This window comes from Mauremys reevesii, linkage group 14 (genome assembly GCF_016161935.1).
Source record: "Mauremys reevesii isolate NIE-2019 linkage group 14, ASM1616193v1, whole genome shotgun sequence".
Lineage (NCBI taxonomy): Eukaryota > Metazoa > Chordata > Testudines > Geoemydidae > Mauremys > Mauremys reevesii.
The window spans coordinates 13,348,427-13,365,585 of record NC_052636.1 but is presented as its reverse complement, the minus strand read 5'-3'; the positions used below and the strand labels follow the sequence as shown (position 1 = coordinate 13,365,585).

Below are 17,159 nucleotides of genomic sequence, written 5' to 3'. Positions count from 1 at the left end.
TCTTCGCCTGTGAACCTAGGATGGTGCAGATGGCAAGGCATGTGGACTAGGTAAGTTGATGGTAACCGTCTTTTTGTTCCGTGTTTCTCTGGCACCTCACATAAGAGGTTCTCCGAAAATCTGCATTCAGTTCCTGGGTCTACCAAGGCCTCCTTGGCACGTCTGCACCGCGGGGGCCCAGGTGCAACACTGCCGCTACGCCATTGTAGCGTCGTGGTGTAGACACTTCCTACCGTGGCAGCTGGATCGATGGAAGAATTCTTCCGTCAAGCTAGCCGCGTCTACACCAGCTGTGTTGACCTAACGTTTGAGTGTAGAGCAGGTCTAAGATGCTTCCACCGTTCACCCACCGTACAGCTAAAATGATAATTCCTTCCTGTCTACTTTGACTCGATCTGGGCCAAAAAAGTTGAGTTTACCCTGTTGCGCGCACACCAATTGCTGGCAGCCAGGTTTCAACTGCCGGGACAGGGTCCGTCAACAAATTTGCTCTGGTTGAAACAAGGCCATTTCTCCGCTTGCCGTTTAGAAATGGAGCGGGAGGGGGGAATGTTTTTTATAAAGCCAAAGACATTTTCCAACTGAAAAGTCAGTCGTCGATGACGAATCCAACGCTCTCGTTCCAAAACCGTCAGAATTAGACATTTCGCCCTGTTCATGGGGATCTTTTTGAACAAACCAAACGGGAGAGAATTTCCAAACGCAAAGTCGGCTCTCCCCGACAAATCCAAACGCCTCATTTCAGACCCAACCCGCCCCCCCTCCACAAACCGCCCCCCCTTCCCCGAAGCGAAGCTATTTGGTCAAACCGCCGCCGAGTCACGAGCCGTTTCGGTGTCACCCAATCTGCATTTTTCCCCGGAAAACCCGTGGCGGATGAAAAAAAATCTCCCCCCCTCTCCCGGCTCTACCGAAAAGACGTGTTCCTGGCTCAGGAAACGGGACCTGCGGGGGCAGAGGATTGGCAAGGAGCGGGCAATATAGATAAACTTTAACATTATATACACGGCCTGCAGGGAGGGGTGAGTGCTATACACGGAGCTCTGTACAGTGTCTGCCTTGCTAGGCCTACGGCCACGGTCTCCAGACGGCCGGCTGCGGGGGCTCCCCTTTCGAAGCGGCTGCCTCCTCCGTGTGTCTCCGGGGCCCCGGGGCGGTGAAAGGGTCGGGGGCGGGCGTCGCCGGGGCCCCGGGGCGGCGAGAGGGGCGGTGGCACGGCGAGGAAGGGCTGGGGGAGACTGGGCAGGCGGGCGGGGGAGGCGGGCCGGAGCCCGCTGGCCGGCTCCGGCGGCACCGGGCGGCACCTGGCGGCCAGGTAGACGTGCAGGGCGTCGAGCAGCTGGCCGTGCGCGCAGGGCCGGGCGTCGCGGACGAAGGCGGAGAGCCGCAGCAGGCATTCGGAAGCCCAGCAGGTAGCAGCGCTGCAGAGGGTCGGCCTCCCCGCCGGATCGGCTCCTGGGGCAGCAGAGGGGGTCAGTGCCAGGCATGGGGGCAGAGACACAAACAGGGGTCAGTGCCAGGCATGGGGGCAGAGACACACACTGGGGAAGGGGGTCAGTGCCAGGCATGGGGGCAGAGACACACACAGGGGAGGGGGTCAGTGCCAGGCATGGGGGCAGAGACACACACAGGGGATGGGGATCAGTGCCAAGCATGGGGGCAGAGACACACACAGGGGAGGGGTCAGTGCCAGGCATGGGGGCAGAGACACACACAGGGAAGGGGTCAATGCCAGGCATGGGGGCAGAGACACACACAGGGGAGGGGGTCAGTGCCAGGCATGGGGGCAGAGACACACACAGGGGGAGTCAGTGCCAGGCATGGGGGCAGAGACACACACAGGGGAGGGGGTCAGTGCCCAGCATTGGGGCAGAGACACACACAGGGGAGGGGTCAGTGCCAGGCATGGGGGCAGAGACACACACAGGGAAGGGGTCAGTGCCAGGCATGGGGGCAGAGACACACACAGGGGAGGGGAGTCAGTGCCAGGCATGGGGGCAGAGACACACACAGGGGAAGGGGTCAGTGCCAGGCATGGGGGCAGAGACACACACAGGGGAAGGGGTCAGTGCCAGGCATGGGGGCAGAGACACACACAGGGGAGGGGAGTCAGTGCCGGGCATGGGGCAGAGACACACACAGGGGATGGGGGGTCAGTGCCAGGCATGGGGGCAGAGACACACACAGGGGAAGGGGGTCAGTGCCAGGCATGGGGGCAGAGACACACACTGGGGAGGGGTCAGAGCCAGGCATGGGGGCAGAGACACACACAGGGGATGGGGTCAGTGCCAGGCATGGGGGCAGAGACACACACAGGGGGATGGGGGGGTCAGTGCCGGGCATGGGGGGGCAGAGACACACACAGGGGGAGGGGGGGTCAGTGCCAGGCATGGGGGGGGAGAGCCACACACAGGGGGGAGGGGGGGTCAGTGCAGGCATGGGGGGCAGAGACACACACAGGGAAGGGGGTCAGTGCCAGGCATGGGGCAGAGACACACACAGGGGATGGGGATCAGTGCCAGGCATGGGGGCAGAGACACACACAGGGAAGGGGCAGAGACACACACAGGGAAGGGGTCAGTGCCAGGCATGGGGGGCAGAGACACACACAGGGAAGGGGGTCAGTGCCAGGCATGGGGCAGAGACACACACAGGGGATGGGGTCAGTGCCAGGCATGGGGACAGAGACACACAGGGGAGGGGGTCAGTGCCGGGCATGGGGGCAGAGAGACACACACAGGGGCAGGGGTCACACAGACCCAGGTGCCCGCCTGCCGGCAGTACCCGACCCCGCCCGGCGGGGGCGCTCCACTCCCGCAGGTAGCGCACGGCCAGCTCCAGGATCTCGGCCTTCTCCACTTTCCGGTTCTGCAGGGTCTGCAACACAAGCGGCCACGGACGGGGCTGAGGTGACCGGGGTGAGGGGTGCGGGGGCTGGAGAAGATGGGAAGGCATCAAGGGGGAGGGGCTGGGGACACTGGGCAGGCACTGGGGTGTCTGGGGATCTGGGTGGCAGCCCTCTGGGTGGGGGCTGTCAGGGTGGGCTCTGGGTGGGGGCTGGGGGCTCTGGGTGGGGGTTGTCAGGGTGGGTGTTGGGTAGCTCTGGACAGGGGCTGTCTGGATGGGTGTTGGGGGCTCTCGGTGGGGCTGTCAGGGTGGGTGTTGGGGGCTCTGGGCAGCGGCTGTCTGGGTGGGGGCTGGTGGGGGCTGGGGCTGGGGGCTCTGAGTGGGGGCTGTCTGGGTGAGTGTTGGGGGCTCTGGGTGGCGGCCATCTGGGTGGGGGCTGGTGGTGTGGGCTGGGGCTCTGGATGGGGCTGGGGCTATGGGGAGGGGCTGTCTGGATCGGTGTTGGGGGCTCTGGGTGGGAGCTGGGGGGCTCTGGACAGGGGCTGTCTGGATCGTGTTGGGGGGCTCTGGGTGGGGGCTGTCAGGGTGGGTGTTGGGGGGCTCTGGGCAGTGGCTGTCTGGGTGGGGGCTGGTGGTGGGAGCTGTCTGGGTGGGGCCTGGGAGCTCTGGATGGGGGCTGGGGGGCCATGGGGAGGGGCTGTCTGGATGGGTGTTGGGGGACTCAGGGTGGGCGTTGGGAGGCTCTGGGTGGCAGCTGTCTGGGTTGAGGCTGGTGGTGGGGGCTGTTTGGGTGTGGCCGGGGGCTCTGGGTGGGGGCTGTCAGGGTGGGTGTTGGGGGCTCTGGGTGGGGCTGGGAGGCTCTGGACAGGGGCTGTCTGGATGGGTGTTGGGGGCTCTGGGTGGGGCTGTCAGGGTGGGTGTTGGGGGCTCTGGGCAGCGGCTGTCTAGGTGGGGGCTCTGGGTGGGGCTGGGGGCTCTGGGTGGGGCTGTCTGGGTGGGGCTGGGGGCTCTGGGCGGGGCTGTCAGGGTGGATTTTGGGAGGCTCTGGGTGGGGCTGTCTGGGTGGGGGCTGGTGGTGGGGGCCAGGGGCTGTCAGGGTGGGGGCTGCGGGGCTCTGGGCGGCAGCTGTCTGGGTTGAGGCTGGTCGGGGGGGCTGTCTGGGTGTGGCCGGGGGGCTCTGGATGGGGCTGGGGGCTCTGAGCAGAGGCTGTCTGGATGGGTGTTGGGGGGCTCAGGGTGGGTGTTGGGGGGCTCTGGGCGGCAGCTGTCTGGGTTGAGGCTGGGGCTGTCTGGGTGTGGCCGGGTGCTCTGGGTGGGGGCTGGGGCTCTGGGCGGGGCTGTCTGGGTGGGGCAAGGCGCTCGGGGTGGGGCTCTCCGGAGGGGGGAGGGGTCTCAGGGTGGGGTTTCTCTCAGAGGCGCTCTGGGGATTTTGCCCCCCCAAGCACGCGCTTGGTGTGCTGGGGCCTGGAGCTGCCCCTGGTGGCTGGGGTTCAGGGCAAGTCTGTCGGGGTGGGGCAGGGCTCGGGGCAGGTCTGAGGGGGCTGGGGTGGGGATCTCTGGGGATGGGGCTTGGGGCAGGTCTGCCTGGATGGGGGCTGAGGGCTCTGGGTGGGGTTGGGAGGCTCTGGGCATGGGCTGTCTGGGTGGGGCTGGGGGCTCTGGGTGGGGCTGTCTGGGTGAGGCCAGGGGCTCTGGATGGGGCTGGGGGCTCTGGGTGGGGCTGGGGGCTCTGGACAGCAGCTGTCTGGATGGGGATGGGGCTGTGGATGGAGGTTGGGGCTCTGGGCGGCAGCTGTCTGGGTGGGGCTGGTGGTGGGGCTGTCTGGGTGAGGCCGGGGGGCTCTGGATGGGGGCTGGGGGCTGAGGGCTCTGGGTGGGGCTGTCTGGATGGGGGATGGGGGCTGTGGATGGGGTTGGGGGCTCTGGGCGGCAGCTGTCTGGGTGGGGCCGTCTGGGTGAGGCCGGGGGCTCTGGATGGGGGCAAGGTGCTCAGGGTGGAGGCTCTCTGGAGGGTAGGGGTCTCAGGGGCGTGTCTGTGTGGAGATTCGGGCAACTCGGGGTCTGCGCGGGGGCTCAAGGCAGAGAGGGGCTGGACTGGGCTGGGCTGGGGTGTCGGGGGGCTGGGGGACCCCAGAGTAGGTGCTGGGGAGTAGCACGTGTCTGGGTGGGGCAGGGGGCTCGGGGCGGGGCTGCCTGGGGAGGTGGGAGCTCTGGGTGGGGCTGCCTGCAGGGGAGGAGGCTCTGAGCTGGGGTGTCTGCGGCCAGGGGACCCTGCGTTGGCACTGGGGAGGTAGAGGGTGTCTGGGTGGGGCAGGGGCTCCGGGCAGGTTGTGTCTGGGGAGGTTGGGGCTCGGGGCAGGCGCTAGGGGAAGGAGGCAGTCTGGGTGGGCAGGGCAGGGGCAGGGCGCTGGGTGGGGGCAGGGCAGGGGCAGGGGCTCTGAGTGGGGCAGGGGCTCTGGGTGGGGCAGGGGGCTCTGAGTGGGGGCAGGGCAGGGGCGCTGGGCGGGGCAGGGGCTCTGAGTGGGGCAGGGGCTCTGGGTGGGGGCAGGGCAGGGGCAGGCGCTGGCCGGGGGCAGGGCAGGGCGCGCTGGGTGGGAGCAGGGGCTCTGAGTGGGGGCAGGGCAGGGGCGCTGGGCGGGGCAGGGCAGGGGCAGGGGCTCTGAGTGGGGGCAGGGCAGGGGCTCTGGGCGGGGCAGGGGCTCTGGGCGGGGGCAGGTCAGGGCGCGCTGGGTGGGGGCAGGGCAGGGGGCAGGGGGCTCTGAGTGGGGACAGGGGGCTCTGGGCGGGGGCAGGTCAGGGCGCGCTGGGTGGGGGCAGGGCAGGGGGCTCTGGCCGGGGGCAGGGCAGGGGGCACCCCAGGGCGCACTGACCTGGTGCCGGGTCCGGTCCAGCAGCAGCACCCGCAGCTCCTCCAGGCTCCGGTTGATCCGCTCCCGCCTGCGCTTCTCCGCCAGCGGCTTCAGCATCTGGCCGGGAGAGCGCAAGGGAGGCGCCAGGCCGCTCAGCCCCCCGCGGCGTGGGGCCCCCGGACCCCCGCACCCCTGCGCCCCCTCGGTGCCCCGCGCGCTCCCCCAGAACCCCGCCCGAGATCTGCCCCCGCTCCCCAAATATCCCCGAGATCTGCCCCGACCCCAAAACCCCGCCTGAGACCTGCCCCGCTCCCCAAAACCCTGCCTGAGACCTGCCCCTGACCCCCAAAACCCCGCCCGAGATCTGCCCCCGACCCCCCAAAACCCCGCCCGAGACCTGCCCCCCGACCCCCAAAACCCCGCCCGAGATCTGCCCCCGCTCCCCAAATATCCCCTGAGATCTGCCCCTGACCCCAAAACCCCGCCTGAGACCTGCCCCTGACCCCCAAACACCCCGCCTGAGATCTGCCCCTGACCCCCAAAACCCCGCCTGAGACCTGCCCCTGACCCCAAAACCCCGCCTGAGATCTGCCCCGACCCCAAAACCCCGCCTGAGACCTGCCCCCGACCCCCAAAACCTCGCCTGAGACCTGCCCCACTGACCCCCAAATACCCCGCCTGAGATCTGCCCCACTGACTCCCAAATATTCCCTGAGACCTGCCCCTGCTCCCCAAATACCCCGCCTGAGATCTGCCCCTCCCCAAAACCCCCCGAGACCTGCCCCTGCTCCCCAAATACGCCCCTAGATCTGCCCCGACCCCAAACATCACGCCGAGATCTGCCCCCACTGAACCCCAAAACCCCGCCTGAGATATGCCCGCCTGACCCCAAATACCCGCCCTGAGACCTGCCCCCAAACACCCCGCCGAGACCTGCCCCTCCGCTCCCCAAACACCCCGCCTGAGACCTGCCCCTACTGACCCCAAATAACCCCTGAGACCTGCCCCTCCGCTCCCCAAATATCCCCTGAGACCTGCCCCTGCTCCCCAAATACCCCGCCTGAGACCTGCCCCTGCTCCCCAAATACCCCTGAGACCTGCTCCCCTGCTCCCCAGAAACCAAGCCCGAGACCTGCCCCACTGACCCCAAAATACCCGCCTGAGACCTGCCCCTGCTCCCCAAATACCCCGCCCGAGACCTGCCCCCGCGCCCCAAGAACCCAGCCCGAGACCTGCCCCCACTGACCCCAAAATACCCGCCTGAGACCTGCCCCCGCTCCCCAAATACCCCGCCTGAGACCTGCCCCGCTCCCCAAATACCCCCGAGACCTGCCCCCGCTCCCCAAATACCCCCGAGACCTGCCCCTGCTCCCCAAGAACCCAGCCTGAGACCTGCCCCACTGACCCCAAAATACCCGCCTGAGACCTGCCCCCGCTCCCCAAATACCCCGCCCGAGATCTGCCCCGCTCCCCAAAACCCCGCCTGAGACCTGCCCCTCCTGCTCCCCAAACACCCTGCCCCAGACCTGCCCCGACCCCAAATACCCCGAGACCTGCGCCCCAGCTCCCAAAACTCCGCCCGAGACCTGTCCCCGATCCCCAAATACCCCCGAGACCTGCCCCCTCCCCAAACACCCTGCCTGAGACCTGCCCCCGCGCCCCAAAACCCCGTCCGAGACCTGCCCCCCAGCTGCCCCCAAAATACCCCACCCCAGACCAGCCGTCAACGCAGACCCACAAATATCCCACCTGAGAGATTCACCCCCATCCCCAAATACCCCCGGAGCTGCCCCCGGCTCCCTCAACCCCTGCTCCAGCTACGAGACCTCCTCCCGCCCCTGCAGTACCCCGCGTGCGCCCCGGGCACCCACCCGCCCCCGCAGTACCTCACGTGCGCCCCAGGCACCCCACCTTCTCCCGCCCCGCCCCCGCAGTACCCCACGTGCGCCCCCGGGCACCCCACCTTCTCCCGCCCCCGCAGTACCCCGCGTGCGCCCCGGGCACCCCTGCCTCCTCCTTGCCCCCCGCAGTACCCCGCGTGCGCCCCCGGGCCCCCCACCACCCACGCGCCTCCCGCAGTACCCCACGTGCGCCCCGGGCACCCACCCACCCACGCGCCTCCCCGCAGTACCCCGTGTGCGCCCCCGGGCACCCACCCACCCGCCTCCTCGCCCCCGTAGTACCCCACGTGCGCCCCGGGCACACCCAGCCTCCCGCAGTACCCCGCGTCCCCGGGCACCCCCCCCCCCCCGCCTGCCCGGCCCCTCCATCCCGCGGGGACCCCAGCGCACCTTTCTCAGCGCGGCGGGTTCCGAGACGCCTTTGGTCACCATGGTGGCCCTGCGCCCTGCTCCTTGTCCGGCCGAAACAAAGGCGCTGCCGCGCAGCCGGCCCCTCTTTTATATCCCCCCCCCTCCGCCCCCAGGGGCCCAGCGAGCCGGCCAGGCCCCTCCCTCCCCCACCGCACCGACCGCCCCAGACACCTGCCCCCTCCCCTCCACCCACCACCACCAGCCCTGTCTCCAACCTGCTAAAATCCCCCGGCGTGTGAAGAGCAAATTGACCCCGAGTCGGGCACGGGCCGGGCGCCCCCTCCCCCTTCCCCCCCCCCCTCAGGGCTCGGGGCTGGGGCCTGGAGGAGAGACGAGGGCGCATTATGTCACCTACGCGCATGGCGGGGACCCCTGGCAGTGGCTGCGCGGTGCCAAGCGCCTGGGGCGGATGCCTGGCACGGAGCGCGCGGTGCCAAGCACCTGGGGTGGATGCCTGGCACGGGGCGCCCGGTGCCAAGCGCCTGGCGGGGACCCCTGGCACGGGCGCGCGGTGCCAAGCGCCTGGCGGGGACCCCTGGCACGGGGCGCCCGGTGCCAAGCGCCTGGCAGGGACCCCTGGCACGGGGCGCACGGTGCCAAGCGCCTGGCAGGGACCCCTGGCACGGGGCATGCGGTGCCAAGCGCCTGGCGGGGACCCCTGGCACGGGGCACGTGGTGCCAAGCGCCTGGCGGGGACCCCTGGCACCAGGCGCGCGGTGCCAAGCGCCTGGCGAGGACCCCTGGCACGGGGCGCGCGGTGCCAAGCGCCTGGCGGGGACCCCTGGCACGGGGCGCGCGGTGCCAAGCGCCTGGCGGGGACCCCTGGCACGGGGCGCGCGGTGCCAAGCGCCTGGCGGGGACCCCTGGCACGGGGCACGTGGTGCCAAGCGCCTGGCAGGGACCCCTGGCAGGGAGCGCCCGGTGCCAAGCGCCTGGAGGGGACCCCTGGCACGGGGCGCGCGGTGCCAAGCGCCAGGCGGGGACCCCTGGCAGGGGGCGCGCGGTGCCAAGCGCCTGGGGCGGAGGGCGCGGCCCAGGGCGCACACGACAGATGTGGCTGCGCTGGGAGCGGGGGAGGCACAGCTGGCGCCTTTAGGAAACCGGAGGCGATGAAGGGGAACGGGGTGTGATGAGTAGGGAGGGGACACACGGGAAGGGGGGAGGGGGAGAATGCCCGTCCAAAATGGGCCGGGGAGGGGCGGGCACCCTCCCGGCTGGGTTCAGCCCCGGCCACCAGGGGGCGAGCTTGGGTCCCGGGAAAACCCCGCTCCGGGCGGTGCTCACGTGGCGCTGTGTTCCCCGTGGATGCGAAGTGTCTCCCGCGTGTGCGTGTGCGCTGCTGGAGCGCATGAGTCAGGGCGGGGGGAGCGGTCCAGCCTTCGGTTCCTTCCTCTTCAAAAGCAACGCTAGAGAGAATGGTCACCCAGGGGTTAAACCCAGAGGGAGAGCTAGGCAGGGAGATGTGACCCTTAGATCAGACAGCGATGAGATGGGGGGGGGTACAGGTATAGATAGATAGATAGATAGATAGATAGATAGATAGATAGGGGAGGTGTCTGGGGATACATAGATAGATAGATAGATAGATAGATAGATAGATAGATAGATAGATAGATAGATAGATAGATAGAGGGGGTGTCTGGGGATAGATAGATAGATAGATGTGTGGGGATGGATAGATGGGGGGTGAGAATGGATGGATAGAAGAGGTTGAAGGGGATGTATAGATAGAGGGGGTGTATGGGGATGTGCAGACAGAGGGGGTATATGGGGGTGGATGGATGGATGGATGGATAGAGGGGGTGTATGGGGGGTGTAGACAGAGGCGATGTAAGGGGATAGATGGGTGGATAGAGGGACTATATGGGGATGGATGGATGGGTGGATAGATGGGGTCTATGGGGGCTGTATTGAGGGATAGAGGGGCTATATGGGGATGTGGATGGGTGGATAGATGGGGTGTATGGGGGCTGTATTGATGGATAGAGGGGCTCTATGGAGCTGGATGGATGGGTGGATAGATGGGGTGTATGGGGGCTGTATTGATGGATAGAGGGGCTATATGGGGATGGATGGATGGGTGGATAGATGGGGTGTATGGGGGCTGTATTGATGGATAGAGGGGCTATATGGGGATGGATGGATGGGTGGATAGATGGGGTCTATGGGGCTGTACTGATGGATAGAGGGGCTATATGGGGATGTGGATAGGTGGATAGATGGGGTGTTTGGGGGCTGTATTGATGGATAGAGGGGCTATATGGGGATGGATGGATGGGTGGATAGATGGGGTGTATGGGGGCTGTATTGATGGATAGAGGGGCTATATGGGGATGGATGGATGGGTGGATAGATGGGGTGTTTGGGGACTGTATTGATGGATAGAGGGGCTATATGGGGATGGATGGATGGGTGGATAGATGGGGTGTATGGGGCATTTATTGATGTAAAGATGGACTATATGGGAATGGATTGATGGGTGGATAGATGGGGTGTTTGGGGCTGTATTGATGGATAGAGGGGCTATATGGGGATGGATGGATAGATGGGGTGTATGGGGATGTATTGATGGATAGAGGGGCTATACGGAGATGGATGGGTGGATAGATGGGGTGTATGGGGCTGTTTTGATGGATAGAGGGGCTATATGGGGATGGATGGGTGGATAGATGGGGTGTTTGGGGACTGTATTGATGGATAGAGGGCTATATGGGGATGGATGGATGGGTGGATAGATGGGGTGTTTGGGGCCTGTATTGATGGATAGAGGGGCTATATGGGGATGGATGGATGGGTGGATAGATGGGGTGTATGGGGGCTGTATTGATGGATAGAGGGACTATATGGGGATGGATGGATGGGTGGATAGATGGGGTGTATGGGGCTGTATTGATGGATAGAGGGGCTATATGGGGATGGATGGATAGATGGGGTGTATGGGGATGTATTGATGGATAGAGGGGCTATATGGGGATGGATGGGTGGATAGATGGGGTGTATGGGGGCTGGACTGATGGATAGAGGGGCTATATGGGGATGGATGGGTGGATAGATGGGGTGTTTGGGGACTGTATTGATGGATAGAGGGGCTATATGGAGATGTGGATGGGTGGATAGATGGAGTGTATGGGGCTGTATTGATGGATAGAGGGGCTATATGGGGATGGATGGATGGGTGGATAGATGGGGTGTATGGGGGCTGTATTGATGGATAGAGGGGTTATATAGGGATGTGGATGGGTGGATAGATGGGGTGTATGGGGGCTGTATTGATGGATAGAGGGGCTATATGGGGCTGGATGGGTGGATAGATGGGGTGTATGGGGGCTGTATTGATGGATAGAGGGGCTATATGGGGCTGGATGGGTGGATAGATGGGGTGTATGGGGGCTGTATTGATGGATAGAGGGGCTATATGGGGATGGATGGATGGGTGGATAGATGGGGTGTATGGGGGCTGTATTGATGGATAGAGGGGCTATATGGGGCTGGATGGGTGGATAGACGGGGTGTTTGGGGGCTGTATTGATGGATAGAGGGGCTATATGGGGATGGGTGGATAGATGGGGTGTATGGGGGCTGTATTGATGGATAGAGGGGCTATATGGGGATGGATGGGTGGATAGCTGGGGTGTTTGGGGACTGTATTGATGGATAGAGGGGCTATATGGAGATGTGGATGGGTGGATAGATGGAGTGTATGGGGCTGTATTGATGGATAGAGGGGCTATATGGGGATGGATGGGTGGATAGACGGGGTGTTTGGGGGCTGTATTGATGGATAGAGGGGCTATATGGAGATGTGGATGGGTGGATAGATGGGGTGTATGGGGCTGTATTGATGGATAGAGGGGCTATATGGGGATGGATGGGTGGATAGATGGGGTGTTTGGGGGCTGTATTGATGGATAGAGGGGCTATATGGGGATGGGTGGATAGATGGGGTGTATGGGGGCTGTATTGATGGGTAGAGGGGCTATATGGGGATGGATGGGTGGATAGATGGGGTGTTTGGGGACTGTATTGATGGATAGAGGCTGTATTGATGGATAGAGGGGCTATATGGGGATGGATGGGTGGATAGATGGGGTGTTTGGGGACTGTATTGATGGATAGAGGGGCTTTATGGGGCTGGATGGGTGTGACAGTCAGAAGCATTAAGCCTCCCCTGGGAAAATCCCTTTTCTTTCTCACCTGCGGCTTCCTGGGGCGCTGCTGGGGCTGGGACAGCCGGTGTCCCGGCCCATGGAGGTGTCGGGGGAAGTTGTCACACTTCAGCTCAAAGCTGCAGATGCCATTTGGGTTTTTATGGCTTGAGAAATCCCAGCAGCCCGGAACTAACGTGCCTGAAACGCGGGGTCCATTTGCTAGGTGTGGGCGGGAGGGGAGGGGGGTCTCTGCCCCTGCTCTGACACCGGGAGAACAGACGGGAGCGTGGAGAGTCTGGGAACGCCAGGGCTGGGGAGATGATGTGTATGGGGTGGATAGACAGAGAGAGGAAGGTGTGTGGGGACGGGTAGATAGAAGGTGTGTAGGGGGATGGGTGGATAAAGGGTGTTTATGGGAATGGATGGATGGATAGAGGGTGTGTACGGGGATAGGTGGATGGATAGATTGAGGGTGTGTAGGGGGATGGATGGATGGATGGATAGAGGGTGTGTAGGGGGATGGATGGATGGATGGATGGGGGAACGGGGATGGATAGATGGAGGGGGTTTATGGGAATGGATGCATGGATGGATGGATGGATAGAGGGGAACGGGGATGGATAGATGAGGGTGTTTCTGGGAATGGATGCATGGATGGATGGATGGATGGATGGATAGAGGGGAACGGGGATGGATAGATGGAGGGTGTTTCTGGGAATGGGTGCATGGATGGATGGATGGATAGAGGGGAACGGGGATGGATAGATGGAGGGTGTTTCTGGGAATGGATGGATGGATAGAGGGTGTGTAGGGGGTGGGTGAATGGATAGATAGAGGGACTGTAGGGGGATGGATGGATAGAGGGTGTTTATGGGAATGGATGGATGGATAGAGGGTGTGTAGGGACGTGTGGATGGATAGAGGGTGTTTATGAGAATAGGTACAGGATGGATGGATAGAGGGTGTGTAGGGTGGATGGATGGATAGATAGAGGGTGTGTAGGGAGATGGGTGGATGGATAGAGGGTGTTTATGGGAATAGGTACATGGATGGATAGACAGAGGGGAGAACAGGGATGGGTAGATGGAGGGTGTTTATAGGAATGGGTGCATGGATGGATGGATAGAGGGGGGTACGGGGATGGATAGATAGAGGGTGTGTAGGAGGATGAGTGGATGGAGGGTGTATATGGGGAAGTGTGCATGGCTGGCTGGATCGAGGGGGCCTGAGGATGTGTGGGTAGATAGGTACAGGGTGTGTATGGATCCCATCGATGATTATGCCACAGAAATTAGCCGGCAGATTATAAAAAAGACACTGAAAGAGATCGAGATAGAAACTGCTGTGAGCTAAATCGATGGATCTAGGTTATAACGTTCCCCTTATTCGCTAACCCTGCTCTGGTGCCCGCTCTCCGGCTGTAGCCGATGTTGGGGGAGGGGGGCAGCGGAGCTGGTAACGCAGCCCTGTGCACTGAGAGCTGGGACAGCTGTGGGGAGCCAGATGTTGAAACAGCTGTAAGGGGGGATAGGGAGGTAGGGAAACCTTCTGATATCTGCATTGGTGGTTCAGTGGTAGAATTCTCGCCTGCCACGCGGGAGGCCCGGGTTCGATTCCCGGCCAATGCAACAGTTGAACTTTTTGTTTGGTTTCCTGAGTTTCTATTTTTCCCAAGATCATGCACCCTCCACAGCGAATTAAAACCAGTCTCCACCCTCCACTCTCAGCCTGCTTCTGTCCTACGGCCATGGGGCAAGTGTGAAAAATGCAGGGATGGGGGAGGGTGTCATTGGCTATATAAGGCAAAGCCCCTAATATCGGGACGGTCCCATTAATATCGGGGCGTCTGCTCACCCTACAACAGCAAAGCGGATGGTGGGATGCTGATTGGCTCTTTACGTTCCCACACCCTCTACCTATCCACTCCCACACCCCTCTATCCATCCATCCATGCACCCATTCCCATAAACTCCCCCGTTCCCCCCTCTATCCATCCATCCATCCATCCATGCACCCATTCCCATAAACACCCTCCATCTATCCCTCCCCGTTCCCCCATCCATCCATCCATCCATCCATCCATGCACCCATTCCCGGAAACACCCTCCATCTATCCATCCCCGTTCCCCTCTATCCATCCATGCACCCATTCCCATAAACACCCCCGTTCCCCCCTCTATCCATCCATCCATCTATCCATGCACCCATTCCCGGAAACACCCTCCATCTATCCATCCCCGTTCCCCCTATCCATCCATCCATCCATGCACCCATTCCCGGAAACACCCTCCATCTATCCATCCCCGTTCCCCTCTATCCATCCATCCATCTATCCATGTACCCATTCCCATAAACACCCTCCATCTATCCATCCCCGTTCCCCTCTATCCATCCATCCATCCATCCATGCATCCATTCCCATAAACACCCTCCATCTATCCATCCCCATTCCCCCCATCCATCCATCCATCCATGCACCCATTCCCAGAAACACCCTCCATCTATCCATCCCCGTTCCCCTCTATCCATCCATCCATCCATCCATGCATCCATTCCCATAAACACCCTCCATCTATCCATCCCCGTTCCCCCCATCCATCCATCCATCCATGCACCCATTCCCAGAAACACCCTCCATCTATCCATCCCCGTTCCCCTCTATCCATCCATGCACCCATTCCCATAAACACCCCCGTTCCCCCCTCTATCCATCCATCCATCCATCCATCCATCCATGCACCCATTCCCATAAACACCCTCCATCTATCCATCCCCGTTTCCCCCATCCATCCATCCATGCACCCATTCCCATAAACACCCTCCATCTATCCATCCTCCTCCTATCCATCCATGCACCCATTCCCATAAACACCCTCCATCTATCCATCCCTGTTCCCCCCCTCTATCCATCCATCCATCCATCCATGCACCCATTCCTATAAACACCCTCCATCTATCCATCCCCGTTCCCTCCTATCCATCCATGCACCCATTCCCATAAACACCCTCCATCTATCCATCCCCGTTCCCTCCTATCCATCCATGCACCCATTCCCATAAACACCCTCCATCTATCCATCCCCGTTTCCCCCATCCATCCATCCATGCACCCATTCCCATAAACACCCTCCATCTATCCATCCCCGTTCCCTCCTATCCATCCATGCACCCATTCCCATAAACACCCTCCATCTATCCATCCCTGTTCCCTTCTATCCATCCATGCACCCATTCCCATAAACACCCTCCATCTATCCATCCCCGTTCCCTCCTATCCATCCATGCACCCATTCCCATAAACACCCTCCATCTATCCATCCCCGTTCCCCCCTCTATCCATCCATCCATCTATCCATGTACCCATTCCCATAAACACCCTCCATCTATCCATCCCCGTTCCCTCCTATCCATCCATGCACCCATTCCCATAAACACCCTCCATCTATCCATCCCCGTTCCCTCCTATCCATCCATGCACCCATTCCCATAAACACCCTCCATCTATCCATCCCTGTTCCCCCCCTCTATCCATCCATCCATCCATCCATGCACCCATTCCTATAAACACCCTCTATCTATCCATCCCCGTTCCCCCCTCTATCCATCCATCCGTCCACCCATTCCCATAAACACTCTCAATCTATCCAGCCCAGAGCCCAGGCGCTAGCCATGGGAATGGTGGTTACTCACCTCTAGGATGACCATACATTCGGCACATCGTCCGTGATGCAGCCAACTTTGTGCCATGCATCCTGATTTTCATTACACAAGGCGGCTAAGTCCGTCCGTCTCATCCCGGCCTGGTTTCCCGTCTCGCTATCTTTCTGCGTGATGCGGGCCTGGGGCCTCCCACGTACCCGCAAGGCTCCCATTTCTCTGGGCTTCTCAGCTGGCTGCTACAGCCGTGTTCTTTTATTATTCTCATCATCATTTTGAGGGGTGGAGGGGGGGTCTGGGTGATTTCCATCAAGGCTCCTTGCCTCCCTGGCCCCCGTTTCTCTCCCTCACCACCCCGAACCAGCGAGAAACACACAGAAAGATCTAACAGGCCTAATATCTTTCTTCCCCCTTCCCCCATGGGTAGGCCACACGGGTGATCATCCACCTCGATCTGGTTAACCCAACCCCAGTCCAGATGATACCAGCGACACCAGCATCCCCAATCCAGTGGGAATCCCCAAAATATCTTTTCTCTGAAGCAAGGAAGCCCTCGTCTCCTTTGGGAGAAGGGAACACCTGGGCTGGTAGTTTTGGGCTTACCCCCAGCAGAAGGGAGCTCAGGTGGACGCTGGGATGGCGCCGAAGCTTTGCAAAGAAGGTGGTTTGCAATGAATGCATCTGAGCAGTGTTCCTCTGCAGATGGGGTGGCCCGGCTTTTCTAAGGGAGAATTGGTGGCCCAGTGGGAGCATTTCTGCACCTGCAAATTCAATTCCTAACCAGCGCATAAGTACGGTGCTTGCATTCACATTCCCTCCTGATTTCCAGTGCGCACACCCTGTCATGTCAGCTGTTCCCGGGAGACAGTCAAAAACCATGGCAACGCCAAATTACAGGGGATGCATTTTATTAGTTACAAAGGGTATTTAAATCCCCCCGGGGCTGGTTCCACTTATCCTACGGTTTCTTTTTCTTTCTTTCCTTCTCAGTTTTCCTCTTTCTTTCCTTTCAATTTCCTCTTTCTTGCTTTCTTTCCAGTTTTTTTTAATTATTTGCTCTCTCTCTTTTTCCTATTTTCTCTCTTATTTTTCCTTCCTTCTTTCCCTTTTCTATCTTGCTTCATATTTTGCTTTCTTTTTCTCTTCCTTTCTTTCTTAACTTTTTCCACTTTATTTTTTCCTTTTTCTCTTTCCCAATTTTCCCTTTTTGGGTCCTTTTCTCTCCCCCTCCCCCAACCCCCTGTCCCCCTCATTCCTCCAGCTGACACCGCCAGAGGCTCGCATCAGCTTTCACCAGCAGAGAGACTCCCCGAGGGAGCCCCACTCCCATGTGAACTTTCTACAGC

The 17,159-nt window shown here is 61.5% G+C and overlaps 1 protein-coding gene and 1 non-coding gene across 2 annotated transcripts; one reads left to right on the top strand and one right to left on the bottom strand.

Annotated features, from left to right (window-relative positions):
• Positions 1-380: 380 nt before the first annotated feature.
• On the bottom strand, positions 381-8,047 carry HES7 (hes family bHLH transcription factor 7). Its single transcript, XM_039499678.1, has 5 exons — positions 7,988-8,047; positions 5,718-5,813; positions 2,790-2,877; positions 1,073-1,455; positions 381-395 (listed from the first exon to the last, which is right to left on the bottom strand). Exons 1-5 carry the CDS (start codon positions 8,027-8,029, stop codon positions 381-383), a joined length of 624 nt encoding a protein of 207 aa, XP_039355612.1. The 5' UTR covers positions 8,030-8,047.
• Positions 8,048-13,713: 5,666 nt separating this feature from the next.
• TRNAG-GCC lies at positions 13,714-13,784 on the top strand. Its single transcript has one exon. It is a non-coding gene; the product is annotated as a tRNA-Gly (tRNA).
• Positions 13,785-17,159: the final 3,375 nt, after the last annotated feature.

Coding starts and splice junctions, on each gene's coding strand:
- HES7 (XM_039499678.1), bottom strand. CDS start 8,029: ATGGTGACCAAAGGCGTCTCGGAACCCGCCGCGCTGAGAAAG. Junction 5,814..7,987: donor AACCCGCCGCGCTGAGAAAG/GTGCGCTGGGGT, acceptor TCTCCCGGCCAG/ATGCTGAAGCCGCTGGCGGA. Junction 2,878..5,717: donor TGGACCGGACCCGGCACCAG/GTCAGTGCGCCC, acceptor CTTGTGTTGCAG/ACCCTGCAGAACCGGAAAGT.